General features: G+C 34.9%; 1 protein-coding gene across 1 annotated transcript in view; it reads left to right on the top strand.

The window, feature by feature from the left end:
- The first annotated feature begins 6,664 nt into the window (after positions 1-6,664).
- The window catches only part of Npl4 (nuclear protein localization 4), a 199,304-nt gene continuing 185,287 nt past the window's right edge, over positions 6,665-20,681 (top strand). The window contains exon 1 of the mRNA XM_090397693.1: positions 6,665-6,785. Within this exon, the coding sequence (XP_090253819.1) occupies positions 6,692-6,785 (94 nt within the window). The 5' untranslated portion in view covers positions 6,665-6,691. The remainder of the gene's footprint in view (positions 6,786-20,681) is intronic.

The raw sequence follows: 20,681 nt of genomic DNA, 5'->3' as shown, positions 1-20,681 counted from the left end.
AGGATTTTAAGACACGCCATTTGTAATTGAAGCTATAGCTACTGCCACCATTCAAATAGTGCCGAGGAACTACTACAACTAAATACTAAATGTTCAATTATACTATGTTATATGCTCTACTGTAAGCTAATTTACTTACGCGATACTATAAGTATAAACTATATTTAACTATACTAAATAACTAAATACAAAAACTTATCTTCTTTTTCTCTTCCACTGTTGATGCATCCAACTTTGATCTCACCTTCTCTGTAACCCAAAAATAACACAATATAAATAACAACTAAATTCCAAAAGCAGCACCACTTGTATTACTAAAAAATGTAGCACAGCTCAAATCCACCACCACGTTCTTCAGCGAATCTATGTCCTCCTATGTAAAATATATAAAAACCAGTATATAACCTATATGAAAACCAGTATTGCAGATTTTATATAAACCAAGAGTTAAGACTTCCAAATTTGTTATACAGTTTATGCTTATCATAACTTAAAGCATTATTATTATTATTATTAGCATCTGAGACCTCCAGGGAATCAAGGACTCATCGAAGAAGACTCTAAATTACCCAATCCAGCTGTCATACCTTCCCTTAAATTCATTTACACTAGATGCACTCACTACCCCTAAGGGCAAATTATTCCACTCACTCACTGCTCTCTGGGGAAAAAACTTAGCTCTTACCCCTTTCTTACTGAGAACAACCTTAACTTTCATGGATGCCCCTGTGTTCTCTCCCCGCCTTCCATATAACGAAAAATTTCATCAGATGATATCCTATAACATCCGTTCAAAAGTTTATAGACCTCTATCATATGACCCCTCTTTCTCCTGTTAACCAGAGCCTGCAATCCACATACTCGCAATCTATCCTCATAATCTAAAATCCATAATCCAGATATAATCTTTGTAACTCTTCTTTGCACCCTTTCCACAGCTTCTTTATCCCCTTGGAACCCGGGAGACCAAATCTGTGCACAGTAATCCAGGTGTAGTCTTATCAAAGCCTTATAAAGAGGCAAAATTACTTCCCTATCTTTACATGTCAAGGTTTGCTTCAACATAGCAATTATCCTCTGAGTTGTATTTGCAGCTTTTGCTATGTGACCTTTGAACTTTTAAATTCTTATCCACCAATACACCAAGATCCCTTGCCTCTTCAATTTCTTGTAATATGCCGTTGAAACTGTAATAACGTCAAAGTGCATAACTTAACACTTACTAACATTAAACTGACGGCCAATTTTGTTTGCCCAGATTTCCAGTCTATTCAAATCATTTTGTAATTGGTGAATATCAGTAGCATCCCTGATTGCCCTGCCTATCTTCGCATCATCAGCAAACAATTGCATATCTGATGATAGACCCTGCTTGATGTCATTAATGTACAGATTAAACAATGTCCCAAGGACTGAACCCTGAGGTACACCACTGGTTATCTTAATGATGATGGTGTTATTTCTCTCCCTACATCTTAGGGCCCAGAACAAACTGGTAATTTTATCTAAACAAAATAGCTGTGAGATCTGGTCTTATTTCTACTACTTGCTTTTATATTCAGTTTTCTCTTTCTAACTTAAAACTTCTAAAAGTTTCGTTAGTTCTTCCGAACTATGGGTCTCTCTCTGTTTTTTTTTTTTTAATGTACACTTATATATAGACATGGATATATATATATATATATATATATATATATATATATATACACACACACACTGATGTCCAAAAGCTAAGGACAAACTACATTTTTACCTGTATGTGAAAACATTTTAATGGCTAGTGAAGTGTAGACATAAATTTATTGCCAGCATACTAATAAATTATATTCCACAAAATATGTAATAAATTGTGTACAAATTAAATTGCAGAACATTTTGGCGGAAGCAAATTTTCTAAGGATGTAGTTAAGAAATTAATGTTATAGTGCTTTCAGAAAACTATACAGAGAGACATTTCAATATGGAATATGTCCACTCGAACTGTGATGCAGCTCACACAACGTCGTACCATGTTTTTCACCAAGTGATTTAGGAGTTCTTGAGGCAATCTGGTCCACTCCTGCTTCAGAGCAAGGATAAGGCCTTATTTGTTTTCTGGATGGGAATTTTGAGCAGCAATCTCTCATCGCGGGTGTCCTCCCACTATGATTTTTCAGACTCCTTGGAGGTGTCACATAATAATAATAATAATCCATCTTCCTATTGCATCCCAAATGTGTTCTATGGTGGTTGAAATCTGGGGAGCGTGCTGGCCACTCAGTTCAATTAATATTGAACTGCGTGACCAACTGAGTGTTGAACATATTGAATATGGACTTTTTCAATCGAAGATGAGTTAGCCGATCTCATACAGAGGTAGCAGGGTTTTTTCTCCCAGAAACTTGGGTTTTTCATCCCGCATACAGACAAATTTGCCCTTCAGAACACATGCAATTTACAGACAAAAAATACTAGCTGTGGTAGTAGTGGTTGTGGGCAGTATATGGTGTTGATGTAGGTGATTGGTAGTAAAGGTTCTGTGTAGTGTGGAGACGGAGAGTAGTACAGTAGGTGTCCTCCTGCAATGAGTCTCTGGACTCCTTGGAGGTGTCACAAATAATAATACTATCCTTGATCTGTCTTCAGAAATAATTCCACTGCTCATATATAAGCATTGGAATTACTTATGAATGATGTGGTGTGGCATTATTATCCATAAAAATGAATTCTTTGCCTACAGCACCACAGAACAATTGAACATGATATTGAAGAACTTTGTTGCAGTATCGTTCCCTAGCACTTGTACCTCAGTGCATCCATTAAGCATAATGCCTCCCTGCACCATGACCTCAGCACTGCCATATGTATCCCTTTCAAGAGCATTCTTGCGATGGTAAGCAGTACCACTTTCAAGTCAGATGAAGTGTCATCTAGAATCAGAGGAAGACTAAAACAAGACAAAAACTTTACAGATGAGAATTGTTTTAGTATGAAATTTGTTTTGGATGTATTCAGGCATATAAGCCTGCTTGTTGCAGACATCTTGCCACAGTTTGTCTAGATATCCATGCACCTGTACTTGAATGGTACTAACTTGCAAGCTGATGCATGTGCCATAGTAGAGCAAAGGTGACCTCTGAGCAAACATCTGGAACACATTCCATTGGTTTGAAACACTGTCCAGAGCCTGGCTACAACACTGTGAGTTTTCAAAACTCTGGTAATAACAGTAATTCTGTGACTTTCTTCAAGCTTTCCAATAATTCTTCCCACATGAAATCATCTAGATGTCTTTTGAGACTTTACAAGACATCCAAGTTTTCAAATTTATTTCTTGCCTTTTATCCTGTTGAGTGCTACCATATCACTTCTTTGCATGTGATTCGAAATTTAGAATGTGTTCCATTTTCTACTCAAATTTGTCAGTTTTACAAATGGCAACAAGCTGATTTGTCTGAATTTATGGTTGTAATCTTCAAAAATAGTGTTCGTCCTCAGGTTTTGGACACCAGTGTATATATATTTATGTACATACCAAATTTTTTAAGGTTGATTTATCATCATCATCATCCAATTCCTGCCATGTACCCTCAAGGGGTGTATAGGATATGTATACACCCCTTGTATACATAACTCCCACCTTTTCTAAAACTTCCAACTTGTTCATGTCGTAATATCTTCTTTGTTGATTTATTTATTCATTAATTATTGTTTGAATACACTTTTTATATTCACTTTATACAAATAATATATTAATTTCATATATATAGTCTATATGCAATTTTTATTCCAAGGTCATGATTTAATTTTTATTTCAGCAAATTTTCCTTTTAAACTTTCTCTTTACTTATGCTCTTTGTGTTTCATGGCACGTAAGACTGAGATCAGTTTCCTCCAGATACCTTTGTTCTTGATTCACCAATTCAGCTTTTCTCCAGCCAGCCATTCATCTTTCCTTTTATGTCATTCTCTGCCAAGTTAATTTCGGCCTTTCCTTTTTCCTTCTATAATCCATGTCAAAGCCACTCTGCTGTTCATTCTCAGTATTTGTCTAGTTCATTTATATCTGCATTTTTTTTTTTTTTTATTTCATTGGTGATACTTTTTTTTTTTGCTCAGTCAGCATATTTTTTATGCATTGGGGCCAAAATAGTTTGAATATTGTGCACAGATTTTTTTTTTTTTTTTTTTTGAAAACTATTTAATTTAGCTTATTGATTTTTGGCCAGCTCTGATCATATAATAATACAGCCTTAACATTGCTGTTGAGGATCTTTATTTTGGTTATATTATGATATTTGGATGACTTCCATATATTATTTAATTTTTTTGAAAGATGTTGTCAATATTTGCATTATATCCCTTTCAGTTCCATCATTGACATTCTACATTTGATCCAAAGTGTGTAAAATTCTTAATTTCTTCTACTGCCAGTTGAGTGATATTAATTTCCTTGTGGCATTTGCTGTTCAATTTAATAACTTTTGTTTTAGTCATATTTATTTTTACACCACCATTTCAGCTGTTTTCGATTTTGCTTGAATATCATTGTATTTCAATTATATCAGAACTATGTCATCAGCATCTATTGTGACATAGAATTCCATTTAATTCCTCTTCTTACTCTTGCAACTTTTCTCATAATCCCATCAATGACAATATTAAACAGTAAACCAGAAATTATAGTACCCTATCTCAAACCATTCAGATGTTGTCTGCTGTGCAACATAACTTTTACTTCCTTTATATATTTCTTTAATTATTTTCATATATTTGTCAGAAATTCCATAGCTTCCAATGACTAACCATAATGTTTCTCTATCAAATGCTTTGGCAAAATCTATAAAATTTAGATATAATGAGCTTCTAAGTTCTATGCTTTGTTCTGTAAATTAAAAATGTGATGCACAGTACTCCCAACTGTTCTAAAACTTCCAACTTGTTCATGCCTTAATATCCTCTCTATCTTCCTTTTTGATATCATTTATCAATCTTTTACAGAATCTTTTTTTGTGCAATTACTGACAGTGGATTAATTCCCCTCCAATTTTTACATCTAGCGTCTCCTTTCTATGGGATTATAACTATAACCTCTGTGGTTATCAGCATGGGTTTGTTAAAGGGAGATCATGTTTTACTAACTTACTTATGTACTCTAATTGTTACTTGCTTGCAGATAGGTGTCAGAATCTTGTATATGGGGGTGTGCAGTGTCCTGAAGGAGGAGGGTCACTAGTGGTGTCCCATAATGTTGTTCATTTTGTATATTAATGATATTGGAATGGGTTTAACCAGTGATATGCGGCTGTTTACAGATGATGCAAAATTGGGAAGAGCAATGCAGAGTCAAGCAGATATTATGACTTTACAGGAGGACTTGAATAGATTGTATGAATGGGTCGATAAGTGCATCTATCAGTTCAGTGTTACAAAGTGTAAGGTTTTTAAACTTGGTAAGCAACAATGGGATGCAAAGTATACACTTGGTGAGGAAACTAATGATCAGATCCTACATCAGCTCCTTGCCTTACTTTAATATCTAAGATTGAATTGCTAAAATTACTCTTAATTACAATATGATCAGTTTTGGTTTTGCCATTTGGTGATACCCAGGTTATTTTATGTGTCTTTATGTTTAAATAGCTTCTGCCTATTACAAGATTATTCATTTCACAAAAAAATAAATAACTTTATTTTTACATATGCTTAAATGATCCTTACACTCCTTTGCCTGTTGGCTACATTTATAGTTTGTTTATAGTTTATTTTATGGCTGTGTTTATAGTTTATTTTATGGCTGTGTTTATAGTTTGTCCCATAGGCTCCTAACCAGCATCATGTGACTCTGACTAGAGAACAGTAGAAAGAAAGTAATGTCTGGTTATTTCATTCTTCTTGTGTGTTGACTCTCATGAGAAAATCATTATAAAATAGAAGTGTTTTATAGCAAATGCTTTATTTTTTCTCTGCATTATTTATGTGTATAGTAAGTTCATCACCCATTAAAGTGGTTTATATTTTTTTTATATTTTAGTTTCAAGTTTTCTGGTTTGTGGTTCTCACAGTACCATAGAAATTTATAGAGCACTACTCAAAGCAAAACTACATTCTGACCCATTGGTTTTCAGCAGGAAATCTGTGTAAAAATTAGGGAAAGCCACCCTCCTTCTCTTCTTAAGTTGTGCTACGAGCTCTTTTCACATCTATTTTCTTGATGGCATAGCTATTACATAATTCTGCAGTACCAGATAGATTAAGTTAAAAATATGTGTGCTTCTGCCTTCAATAAATTATGATGTCACTGTAAAAAATGTTTTGAACTTTCACTGTTTGCAATAGTGAGCATTTCAAGTGGTTCTTTAGCAATGAGACTGGGTGTGAATATTTCTGTGGCTTGTTATAGCAGAATTCACCATAGTCAGCATGTGCTGAATTAACTTTTTTTCTTTTTTTAGAGATGAATGTAAAAGTTGATAGTTTTAAGCAAGAGACTGCTATAGTAGATGAGTAATCAACTGCTTAACTGCCAGTAAATGGAGGATATGTGTGACAGTCAAGTCGCAGAGATTCTTTAATTAAGTAATATTATGCTTATGTTGGGAAGGAGGGTTGGAAATTGAATGTACACCTTTTTTCCTATTAATTGAGAATATATTGTGTGTTTTCTGTTTCTTTATAGAATTCTTACTTCTTAAGTGCCCAAGAATGCATCATGGCTGGCTATTATCAGAATCAACACCCTAACCCATGTCGATTATCTCCAGATGGTTATTTTGGATCTAAATTTGTAACAGTCTGCGTCACAGGTAATACAGTTTTGTGTTTTGTTTTGATAAAACTTATATTGCCATGTTATAGAAAAGCCAGTAATGATTGTGTTATTTTTGCTTAATCCTGAATTTTACAGGTGTTTCAATCTTCCTATATTAATTTGTGTGTGTGTGTAATCAACTGCACACACATACTTATAACTATATGTGAGCAAAATGATGGTGATCAGATTATGTAAGATGAAAAAAAAAAGTTGATTTAATTTCTCAATAAGTGTTAAATTAGATTTTTTTTTCCTTTGATGTTTATCATTACTGTTTGCTCATGATACAATTTAAGCACTTGAGATTAAAGTCACCCACAATATATGTTCAGTAGGTGTAAACTTATTGAACAGTAGTCAGTCTACTTTGTCTCGGCTTACTTTGATACAAAACAGGAAGCTCTTTTGTATCAGAGTTGAACAACTTTCATATATTAACTGGACAGTCAAGTATACAAATATTATTATTGAAAAAATTCAAGAATTCGGAAGGAATCAAATGATAAGACTGAGTGACAATCTCTGAGGGAAATGTTAAGTGAGTTAGCTAGAGAATCATATATGAAATTGCCAATAATGATAGTAAAAAAATTAATCTGTGGATACAGGAAGTTAAAGAAGCAGTCCATGAAAGCAAGAACTCATATAGAAAGGTCCTGTGTGGGATATCTGAATTTTAATACAGATATCCTGTATTTATACTGGATATGTATATGTGGTAGAATGTATATGTATCTTTACTTTCTCCCTCACACATTCAGAGTGATTCAAACTCTTGAATTCAAAGTAAAAAGAAAACACCTCATACTGAACTCCAAATCTGGCTTGTACACAGGTTCATATCCTAGGATATGTTATATGTAATTTTACCTCCTAAATTAACCTATTTAACTATTAAACTTATTAAGAGATTGAGTCTTAACGCTCTCGTAACCAAGTAAAACATTTTGAACTACAAAAAAAAAAAAATGCAGTCATACCCCAAAGTTATGCGGTAGGTGGGACCAACAAAAAACGCATAAGTTGAATTCGCGTAACTCGGAGTATAATTTTGCATGTAATTTATATATACAAACATACAAAATATTAGTTAATTGGGACCAAAGGTTTACAAAAACACCTATATTTTTTAAGAAAGATAATCATAATTGTAGTTTTTCGTACATAAAAAAAAGAAAGTTATTTCGATGTGGATGGTTTCATAAAATCTAATAGATTAGTCTGACTGCATAATGTCTTTTTCTTGTCATGCAAAATTTCTTCATAGCAGGCCAATGATTTTTTTTATTCCTTGCCTTGTGGCTACAATTCATTCCTCGTTAGAATCTATGTCCTCCAAAATCTGTAAACCTTTCTTAATTAGCTGAGACCTTCTGTTAATTTTGCAATTGTCATGTGCTTTTCTGGTAGAACTGGATCTGAGGTTTCGGTCTCTTCAGTAGCGCTTTGCTCATGCATCTCTATGAGCTTGTCGATTGTAAGCTCCTTGTTATGTGAGTGTAACAGCTCGCTGATATCTTCACTGTCGACTTCTAAATCTAATTGCCTTGCAAGGTTGACAACTTCTTCTATTGCCTCAGCAAACATCAGTTTCTGGCAACATTTCTGTTTCGCATTTAAAAAAGGATGGACAAAGTTTTTTCCCGACACCATTCAAGGGTTTTTTTTTGGGAAATTTCACCCCAAGAATCTCCGATAATCCTTAATGTTTTATTGTTTAAGGTTTTAGCATCTAAACCATTAAACTGTTTTCAAAACTCTTTAACAAACAGTTGCGCATTTTGCCTCTTAGCTTCATTCATACTTGCAAACGAACAGTGTGTGTAGTAAGCTTTGAATGTTTTGATAACTCCTTGGTCCATCGGTTGAAGTAAGCTGGTTGTATTTGGAGGCAAGAAAACAACTTTTACACGTGGATCAAAATCAATTAAAGTTGCAGGAGGGTGACCACGTGCATTATCAATAATGAGCATAACTTTAAACGGAATTTTTTTAAATTGGCAATAACGTTCAACTTCGGGTATGAAGTGGTGACCAAACCAGTCTTCTAAAATAGAAGCTGTCACTCAAGCTTTAGAATTTGACTTCCAAATCACTGGAAAGCCAGCTTTAGATTTATTTTTTAGAGCTCTTGGGTTACTGGCAAATGCAGCCGGCGCCGGAAAGATATGACTAGTGGTGAGGCATGAAGCAGGACGGGAATACGTACATATAAGAAACTGCGTAACTCCGGATTCACGTAAGTCGGGGTATGACTGTATATACAACATCAAATCAGCTACTTAACTACCCAAGCACCAATGCATTCTTCAGATCACATCTTAACAACACAAAAACACATTTTCTATACAGCCTCCTTTCAATTACATAAACCAACAATTGGAAGTTTTTCCACTTAGTTATACTATAAACTAAAGATACCAAGAAATTATATACATGGTTTAAACCTTTATCCAAGTATAAGCAAACAAAGTTTGCACCTGAAATATAATCAGGACTGGGGCAACTCGCATATGGAAGCTAATTACTTCTATTATGCATAGCATTATCCCATGTTCCACATATTCTTACAGGTATGTATAATGCTATGCATTATGGGATACTAAGGCAAGTGATGTGAACTCTTTAGCTTCCATATACGAGTTACCCCAGTCCTGATTATATTTCAGGTGCAAACTTTGTTTGTTTACACTTGGATAAAGGATTAAACCAAGTATATAATTTTTTAGTATCTTTAATCACTAAACTAACAATTATTATCCTATATGGACAAAGCTTCTGGAATTTCAGTCTCTTGCTTCTTACAGAAACTTATGTTCCTTTTTAAATTCACAAATGAGAAAGACTAACACTGCTCTCTATATGACAGCAACATATGGCAAACAATTTCTTCTTGCATCCTAAAATCACAGAACACTGAAGAAAGCATATCTTCTCTTCACCCAAGATATTTCTGTAACTTCATTTCCTATATAAAAGTGGTAACACTTAAAAAAACCATAATATCACTTTGGAATGAATTAATTTCTTGTATGAAAGTCTCAACATTCTTCTTAATATCTTATCAACAGTTTTAACATTTCAGAACAACTCTGCTTTCTATATTAAATCATCTGAAGAAATAACTAAAACCACATCCACTGTTAAAAATCACTCATCAGACTGAGAATCCTAAATAAAACAAACATTACTTGCCCATTTCTATGTTAACTGGCAAGTAGTGAATTTCTGTTTCAGCCTCAACTGAAATAAATCCTGTTTGGAATACTAAAAACTTCACATCTTTTTATACAAAGATATTCTCTCTCTATTTCTAGCTTTTCTTCTGATTTCTGTCTAGTCTTCATATATTGAAGACACAGAAACTCCACAACAGTTTTTCTCCCCCTGTGTTCATTTCCTACTTCCGAGCATGCTTCTGTGCATGCTCGGAAATGCAACTAAGAAACTTCTGCTCAAGTCCACCATCTTGTGTTGCCATTACTACTTTCCACATTGGGCTTGAAATGGCAAAGTTCTTATTACTAAAACTTATTACTAATTATTAGTAATAAGTAACTTATTACTAACTTATTAAACTTATTACTAACTTACTTTAAATTAATGCATTTTGATATTTTTATTTATTTAATTATAATTTTGACACAAATCACCCAACATTTATAGCAGTTTTTCATTCCATCATCTTTTATGTGCTGAGATAAGTTCATTTAATTGTTCATGTAACTTGAATTACAGCAATAAATTTTGCTTCTCTTTGTTAGTGATAACATTTCATAAACATGTTTGTTTACATACAAATGGCACCAACATCACAAAATTTTGACAGCTCATAATAAACCATAATTACTCTTTAATATCTAACAAGGTAAATTTATTTTATATCTAATCAAGACTTCCATGGCCCAAGATAAAGTATAACATTTCAAAACATCTTGCTTGCTACATACAAAAATGAAACATGTGTAACTTCTTTACAAAATATAAACTTATTACTAACTTCTTAACTTTAAATTAATGCATTTTGATATTTTTAACTTGTAGAATATCTGAATTTAATACAGATATCCTACACCTGACTAGTGAGTCATCATATGCCTCTTGAAAATGCAGAGGAATGGTGGACAAAATGAATTACATCTAAAATTAAATAAAGACATTTGAAATAATTGGATGGCTTTGAAAGAATATGACAAAGGCAGCAAATTAAAATGGATGTTACTAAGGCAGTTTAGAATGGAGAGGTGATATAAAAAATTAAAGATATGATTTGTCTCAATATCTGGAATAATTACTTGGAGAAACTATATAGATTAAATGACAAGCAATAGAACAATATTAGAAAATTTCTGGGAGCAATGCATTCTGAAATACATGCTCATGGATTCATTTCTTTTGATGGTTACTTCTAGTACATATCAGACCATGAAGAAGCCATCAGAAACTTGACATGTAGAAAGTAAGCTGGAGATACTGATAATTGATCCAAAATGCTGAAATATGGTGGTATATAAGTTTTACTCTGTATAATTCATGTCATAGTTATAACCAAGACATATGATTATACTTTGTAAAGTACAATCCCAGATAATTGGAGTAGAGTTCCAATCATTCCAGTTTGTAAAAAAAGAGAAATTGAATATGACAGTTATAGTGGTACTTATTCAAAACACTGTTGCAGGAAAGATCATGCGAGGAAAGACTGAGACAAATAGTTGAAAAAAAATTGGATAACAAACTCAGCTTAGATCAAATAAGCATTGCGAAGAACATTTTTTTTATCCTGTGACAAATATTTAGTTCAGAAATTATAGGTGTATATTTTTATAAGGATTAATCTAACTGATAAGCTTAGGCGTTGCTGGTTATTCACGACTTATTTTTTCACGGTATTAACAACACCACAAACACTTTTATTAACAAGGATGTTTTATTAACGCTAATATTTCGCTGATTTTCAAATCAGCATCATCAGAGCACAACACACATGTAAACGCGACAGTGAGTGAAACAATATAATTGCAGAAAGACAAAAGATCTAAAGTCCTATTTTTGGCGCCCTCTAACGGGAAAAAAAAAAAAAAAAAAAAAAAGCAGCAGTTATCCAGGAGTTTTTCTTAGGATAACCGTCTCCCAAATTTTTGGCAAATTAATGCAACCATATTTGTTAAGGTTGGGAGAATTCTTCAAAGCCGTTGCTGACTCAAAAAATAGTCTTTCAGATCTATAATGACTCCTAAATAGCACATTCGTTTTTCTCCATCTAATCCTGTGTGAAGGAGTGTCCAAAGCGTGGTCTGCCAGTCCCGACTTGCCATAGTAATAGTAGCGAATGTATCTTTCATGTTCTTCCAGGCGGATGTTCACTGATCTTCCTGTTTGCCCATAATAGGCTAAGTCACAGTCACATGGAACTTCATACACTCCTGGGTGTGCTAAAGGGTGAAGTTTATCCTTTGGTGAGCGGATCAGAGTTGCCAGCTTGACATGAGGCTTGAAGGTGGTGCGAAGGCCATGTTTCACCAATACTTTGGCTATCTTTTCCGATGTACCTCTGATATAGGGAATAGAAATGGTCATGTTGTATTCTTGTGTATTGGGGGGGGGGGGCAAAGTAATGGGCCTATGTAGTATTTTTTCTATTTTGTAGGGATTGTAGCCATTGGCTAAGAACGTATGGCGCAGGTACTGGAGTTCAGTGGTCAGAGCTGTATCGTTAGAACAAATGGCTCTGGTTCTGTGTGTCAGTGTTTTTAAAATGCCGTACTGTTGGACTGGATGATGATGTGATTGTTTATGTAGGTATCTTCCTGTGTGTGTAGGCTTCCTGTAAATAGAAAAAGATAGTGATCCATCTGAAAGGCGGGTGACTAATGTGTCAAGAAATGGTAAACAGTTATTTGATTCTTTTTCTACAGTGAAGTGAATTTTGGGGTGTTGGCTGTTTAGGTAGGTGACAAATAGCATAGATAGTCCCACATATAAACTGGCCCGGCATTTAGCGAAGTCGCTTGCCCCTCTTACTGGCAACTCCTCTACTTTTGTAAAAAATTCTATCCATTTCAAAACACTGGTTAAAAATCTAATCCTAAAAAATTCAGACATAATGGTTAGTTTCGATGTCACCTCCCTATTTACCAATGTACCACTTATAGACACTCTTGAATTAATCAAGTCTAAATTTCCCCCAGATATTTTCGAATTATTTCAATTTACCATGAATGCAGGTTACTTTACATGGGGGGGGGGGAATTCTACAAACAGATTAATGGTACTGCTATGGGTTCCCCCCCTCTCCCCCCCATTAGCAAATTTTTACATGGAACACTTTGAAAACAAAGTACTTACCACAGCTACATACAAGCCACTAGTGTGGTTGCGCTATGTAGATGATGTGTTTGCCATCTGGCCCCATGGACAAGACACTTTGGATGCTTTTGTCACCTACCTAAACAGCCAACACCCCAAAATTCACTTCACAGTAGAAAAAGAATCAAATAACTGTTTACCATTTCTTGACACATTAGTCACCCGCCTTTCAGATGGATCACTATCTTTTTCTATTTACAGGAAGCCTACACACACAGGAAGATACCTACATAAACAATCACATCATCATCCAGTCCAACAGTACGGCATTTTAAAAACACTGACACACAGAGCCAGAGCCATTTGTTCTAACGATACAGCTCTGACCACTGAACTCCAGTACCTGCGCCATACGTTCTTAGCCAATGGCTACAATCCCTACAAAATAGAAAAAATACTACATAGGCCCATTACTTTGCCCCCCCCCCCCCCAATACACAAGAATACAACATGACCATTTCTATTCCCTATATCAGAGGTACATCGGAAAAGATAGCCAAAGTATTGGTGAAACATGGCCTTCGCACCACCTTCAAGCCTCATGTCAAGCTGGCAACTCTGATCCGCTCACCAAAGGATAAACTTCACCCTTTAGCACACCCAGGAGTGTATGAAGTTCCATGTGACTGTGACTTAGCCTATTATGGGCAAACAGGAAGATCAGTGAACATCCGCCTGGAAGAACATGAAAGATACATTCGCTACTATTACTATGGCAAGTCGGGACTGGCAGACCACGCTTTGGACACTCCTTCACACAGGATTAGATGAAGAAAAACGAATGTGCTATTTAGCAGTCATTATAGATCTGAAAGACTATTTTTTGAGTCAGCAATGGCTTTGAAGAATTCTCCCAACCTTAACAAATATGGTTGCATTAATTTGCCAAAAATTTGGGAGACGGTTATCCTAAGAAAAACTCCTGGATAACTGCTGCTTTTTTTTTTTTTTTTTTTTTTTTTTTTTACGTTAGAGGGCGCCAAAAATAGGACTTTAGATCTTTTGTCTTTCTGCAATTATATTGTTTCACTCACTGTCGCGTTTACATGTGTGTTGTGCTCTGATGATGCTGATTTGAAAATCAGCGAAATATTAGCGTTAATAAAACATCCTTGTTAATAAAAGTGTTTGTGGTGTTGTTAATACCGTGAAAAAATAAGTCATGAATTTTATAAGGATTACTTTTAATCTTTGGTCCACCCTCCCCACAAAAGGGGGAAACATATGATAAGTTGCCAAGGGGAAAATTGTGTGAATCACTAAATCTGTATGGTATACTGGTAACTTTATAGAGAGTGAAGCATAGCTTAGGTATAACTAATTATACATTACACTTTCTTGCAGTCCCCCCCCCCTTTCTCTCAATAAGGTCTCTCTGATAGAGACAAAATATTGGAGTCATAGACTTAAAATGAGCTTCAACCAACACTTAAGTCTAAATACACACCAAAAGACATAAGTGCTGGTTGAAGCTCATTTTAAGTTATTCTTATCTTTAAGTAATTCTTACCTTGTGTCAGCAGCAGAGGTAAGGGAAATATTTATGTTTTCAGAAACAGATAATCTTCTTCTCTACTGTCTACACATATTAATATTTTTCAACACATAACTGATCAAACATAAAATTCTCAAGTTCACTAGTGGGAAACTTGGGGTAGGTCTACTTAGACAGATTTTTATTTGTATCACTCAAAGAAAATCCGAAAGTTAAGTTTCGGTACATTAAAAAAGCAAATTATTGTTATGTGGAATTAATTAAGATTTGATTCTGGCATACATACAAAACAGAGACATCATTACCGAAATCCAAGCGAAATTAGAGTATAACCCTAACAAAGAAACAATATTCCACAAAATTAGCAACATCATAAACAGTAAAATAATAATAAAACCAAACATCGCCCCCAACTTACAAAAAGCCGTATTAATAATGTTCGGGTTCCTAAAAAGGAACCCGAACATTATTATCAATAAAGCTGACAAAGGTGATACAGTAGTCATCACAAACCTAACCGATTACCACAACAAAATAACAGCTATCTTAACCGACTAACACACCTACCAAAAAATCCAAACTGACCCCACCCCCAACCTCATTAAACAAATCAACAGTACCCTACACACCCTAAGAAATGAAGACAAAATAGACAAAACCACAATGAAAAACACAACCCCCTGCACCACACGCGCCCCTCGTATGTTCGGACAAGTAAAAACCCACAAAGACAGGTACCCGATGAGGCCAATAGTCTCCTACAAAAACGCTACTACAGCTCCTTTATCGAAATTCATAGCAAAACTTCTCAAATCATTAATTACAGCATCCAACTTGGGGTAGGTCTACTTAGACAGATTTTTATTTGTATCACTCAAAGAAAATCCGAAAGTTAAGTTTCGGTACATTAAAAAAGCAAATTATTGTTAGGTGGAATTAATGTACTACCTTAATGATAAAAAAACTCGGATGACCTTTTCAAGAAAATAAAAAACCTAACCCTATCCCAAGAAGACATACTCACTTCATTGGATGCAGCCGGATATCCCCAGAACTTTAGACATCGTACACACACACTACTCACAGAAGACCATACCCTACACTCTCATACTAAACTAACGCCCAATGACATTATAACCTAATAAAACTAATAATCTTGGCAAACTTCTTCAAGTTCAACAACATCATGTACATTCAAATCTTCGGACTCCCCATGGGCCAAAACATCAGCGAACAACTAGCGGAATTATTCCTAGCACACATAGAATCACTCCTACTCCACCCCCCCACCCCCAACATCACATTTTATGGCAGATACGTGGACGATATTCTGTGCGTTGGAAATCCTACACACATCACCACCTTAAAAGCGTCCCTAAACAGTTACAGCAACAGACTAAAATTCACCATAGAAACCGTACAAAACAAATCCATCAATTTCTTAAACTTAACACTACTAACCAGAACACACAACAAAATTGCCACGAAAATATACCACAAACCCTCACATATCAGAAACTACCTCCATTTCCACTCATACCATCCATATTCCGTTAAAAAATCGGTCATCTTATCACAATTCATAAATGCGTACAAATTTTCAACGAATCAGAGTAATCTAAACGCAGAAATAAAAAAACTAACACAGATCTTTGAAAATCGCAACTATCCTACACAACTAATAAATTAAGCAAACAAGACTGCCAAAAGCCGCCAAAACAACCCAAGTACCAAAATAAACTTCCCTACACAAAAAATGATCGAACTACCATACACCCAAAACACATACAAAGCCTACAAATACATCTTCAAACATACTGACTACAAACTGGTATTCACCACAAACCAAAAATTGGCAAATCTCCTAAAACCCACTAAATCTCAGACACAAAAAGGAATATTTGAGCACCACAACGTAGTCTATAAATTTCCCTGCCAAAAAGACTGTGATATCACCTACACAGGTTCCACCATCAGGTCTTTATGGCCAAGACTACAAGAACACTTCTGTGATTGTAACATCCCTATTCCAGAACATTTCAATACTAAAAAACGCAACATCAAAAAGAAAAATCAAATACAAAGCACAGGAAAAACGGAAATAGCTGTCCACGCCCTTGAACAAAAACATACCCCACAGATCGACAAGGCCATCATAGTAGACAGACAATACAATGAAACAATGCTTAGAATATTGGAAACAATAGCATAAAGTGTGACGCGAACTTATCAACGTACACAGGTCCTACATAATCTCCGAGGTTTGGAAGTTCCACAACATAAAATTGAGGTCACAACCCCGACCAATAGGCGATAATACAAACACTTCAAAAGCAGAAGCACCTACCCGACCTGAGCATCCACTTCCTCCATGTGTTCAGACAACGACCAAGAATAGTCGAAACGGACTGCACCCCATCAACCCCCCCCCCTCTATAAATCAGTTGCTGTTTTCAACCCCTTTCACCCCTTCCCACCTTATATAAATATAAAAAAACGCTCCGCCCATCCCTTATATTATATGTATATATGTTATTCAAAAAAACCCGGGTTTTTTCCATTTGTTATTTCAATTCTCCCACTTGACAACCCCCCCCCCACACACACAGGAGTTTCGGACAACGTGAAAGAAGAAGAGCCACAACACCCAGAAAAAGGTATGTGCAAATTTCTTGTCCTCTATGCAACATATATTTATTGATAAATATACATCTGCAATGCCCTAAGAATCCATGAGAAAAGAAACAGGCAAATAGCCGTAAATGTAATAGTTTGTTAAGAGGAGTAACATAGGAGTTTTCCCAGAAATAATATCCATAAAAATAATAGATAATATCTCCAACTCTTTTGCTTAATAAATTCTTTTACCTCAAAAAGATTAATAGTAAATTTCTTTATGCTAGATCTCTCAGAACTGAACTCTGACCATTATTCAATATGATTAATCACTAAAAGTTCTAAATTATATTTCTCTATAGGTAATATTGTTTTTGTTAATAGTGAGTATTTTAATCCTTACTTAAAAACCTGCATCCGAAACAAACATTACAAATTAAAGTTTCTGTCTGCTCACAAGTTGTACAGATTCATTTCCCATGATATTAATGTGTCATTTATTTTCAAATTAAGTCATTAAGAAATTAGGTCTTCAGCCATTTGAACAGCTAAATATATTTCATTTACAAAAACACATAAAATTATCAAGAATATAATTATACAAGTGTCAAGTTGTAATTAAGATTTGGACCCTATCATGCATATAACTTTCTCCATTAATTTTTTTTTCCTCCTCTAAAAATTGAGACGTAAGAGGAAGAATTTATTATAAAATATCACTGCCAGAATCACTTCGTTTAATTCAAATGTCTTTATTTGTAAAATTTTCAGTTAAGTTTCATAGTCATTATCAATACAATTATAGGAAAGCACAAAAAAGAGAAAACAATTCAATTGAAAGTGTGTGATATATATGTGCACTATTGGCTTCATGAGAATAGCTCCATCTGCATTAATTGATATCCAGAATAAATTTCAACAAAATGTAAACAAAAAAAAATAATTGAAAAAATTTGTTTATTCTGTGATAGAGGAAACATTAATCAACCAAACAAACTACTCTCTTCTGAACAGCATCTAAAATTTGGAGACAAGTTTGGGTGGATTTTAGATTTGTACATGTAAGCAACTAGATAGAAGAAAAATAGTCTTGAGTCAAAAAACATACCAAGTTTTGTTTTAAAGTCAAAGATCCTATATAAGTGTGATAATAACAGGAAAGAAGTAAGAGTCAGTCTGAGAAAAGCAATCTGGTCTTGACTGTTAAATTCAGAAAATAAAAGGTAAGAGGAGAAGAATTATGATAATTTTTCTGAGAAAAAAAAAAGAAGTGTTTTGGAAGCATCAAAAAGTGATAAGGTTGTTATTACCCCAATGAAGAATTGTGTGGAGATAAGTGTTTAGGACACTTATTGTAGATTATCTTAAAGCTCGAAATGTTTGAGCAGTGCAAGATTGTCATATGAGTAGGATGAGTGTACAGTACTATCATCGGAAAATCTGTGAATGTGGTTTGAGTCAGAACAGGTTGTTGATGTAATATGTGGAACAATGTCAGTGAAATAACACAGCCCTAAGCATCTGCATTAATAGGAAAGTCTGAAAAGAGAACACTTGCCAGCATTGCAGATAATGAACATTCTGAGTGAAAACTGGCATTTCAGTTGTAAAATGAAGAAAACAGACCATAAGATGGTAGTTTACTGAGAAGCCCTTTCTGCCAAACCTTTCCATACACATAAGCAGCCAATTCTTACAAATATTTGAGACAATTCATCTACACACTTAGTATTGTTAGATCTTGAATAAGGATCTTTTCATCAAAAGGATCATTCATTCAAGATTTAACAAGAATACAATAATAACTAAGAAATACTCGTACTGTTAGTGAAGAAACGAATTGTTAATAGAGACCATAATTGAATTACCTTAAAATGAAGTACAAAAAAGGAGGAATTTGTCTGTCTAGATAGAAATATTGTTGTTTGAAAACACTAGTAAGAAAACATACTTTATGCAAAATGTATGTCAATGCAAACAAAAGTCCAAAGGTTGCATGTGAGTTACCTATGATAAGCATAACTCCCGAAGCGAAGGCATTTGTGGAAAGCGAATTGAACTCGCATTCCCCCAAAAGAGCGCTCTTGAGGAGAACAGTTGTGACTAAAGAACTTAAGGGCCAATAAGAAGGCGCCGTGAGAAAACTTCTGCAACGAAAAGAGGGCACAACAAGGGAGAATAAATGCAGGTTTCAAGCCCCGTTTTTTCTGTTCCTGTTTTCATTTGGACCCACAATGCTGACCAGTGGAAGGGAATTCTACGACATCGGATGGCAAGTTTCTCCCCGTTGCTGACTGGCGAGATGACTGCGTCCACTGACTCGGGCCATCGGTAGAAGTGCTACCAGAATGAGACAAAGGAAGGTTCCTCCAGGGAGACGGGCAGTCTGACTGTAGTGACCAGTGAGACGTGCCTTTGCCCAGCAGAGTGCAGAAAACGGTTGTACGTGACGAGCAAAGTGACCTCCACATGGACGCAATCCACTGAAGCAGTAAAGGATGGACAAAGGGGACAAGGTAACCTCATGCGGCAGTGGTAATGGACAGAATTTTCTTATTTTATTAACAATTAGCATTAGAGGAAAAGGGCGAATCAGTTTCTAGTTGGAAGGAAAATGGACAATTGTCTAGAGAACTTTTTTTGAATGACTTATATGCATTGTAACTTGTTAGCTCCATTGGACTGGTAATCGGAGGACTTATGTTCTTGTGTGAGACCTAATTAATGTGGTGGCTGCTGTATTAGTATTTGAAGTTAAAATTGTAAACTTGTATTTTCTCATGCTAAATGTGTTTTAATTGACCAGAGGATATGAGTTATATGTTCATTAACTAGGGTGTTCATTTATGATTGTCAGTTAGTTTAGTATAGGTATTATGATAAGCTTTTGATATGTTTAGACCTAATTGTAAACTCATTAGATCTTTAATACACATGTTTTACTATGTAAGCCTGAGTTTTGCTTGAGTATGAGACTAATTTATGACTCATAAAAGTTTGAACCTATGCATAAGGGGAAGGTAAAGATTAATTAGAATGGATAGGGCCATGACTGCAAACTGAGATCTCTACAGACGCTATATATATTTAACAAATTTAAGTAATGTTCGAACTCTGGGAAAGTTTCTCTGAGCAAGAATTCTTCTGTCCTAGGACTCTGACTGTCGCAGCTTGAACAAACAAATTTGTCAGAGTTCAAAAAGGAGATGGCCCCAGAGAGATAGACTGGAGATCTCATTCTTAGTTGGCACAAGAGGGGATAATAATAACATTGAATTAAAGAAAAAAATGCGACATAACAGTATTCTCTGAATATCCTCAGTTTTATTCATATCCATTGAAATCCTTGGTGAGTAAAGCTGGGAGTTCTAGTCCAATACCTGGCATGACTAAATATTTGTATAATAA

This window comes from Typopeltis vanoorti, chromosome 9 (genome assembly GCF_054136105.1).
Source record: "Typopeltis vanoorti isolate ZY-2024b chromosome 9, IOZ_Tvanoo_1.0, whole genome shotgun sequence".
NCBI classification, from domain to species: Eukaryota; Metazoa; Arthropoda; class Arachnida; order Uropygi; family Thelyphonidae; genus Typopeltis; species Typopeltis vanoorti.
This window is presented reverse-complemented; position numbering and strand designations above follow the sequence as displayed.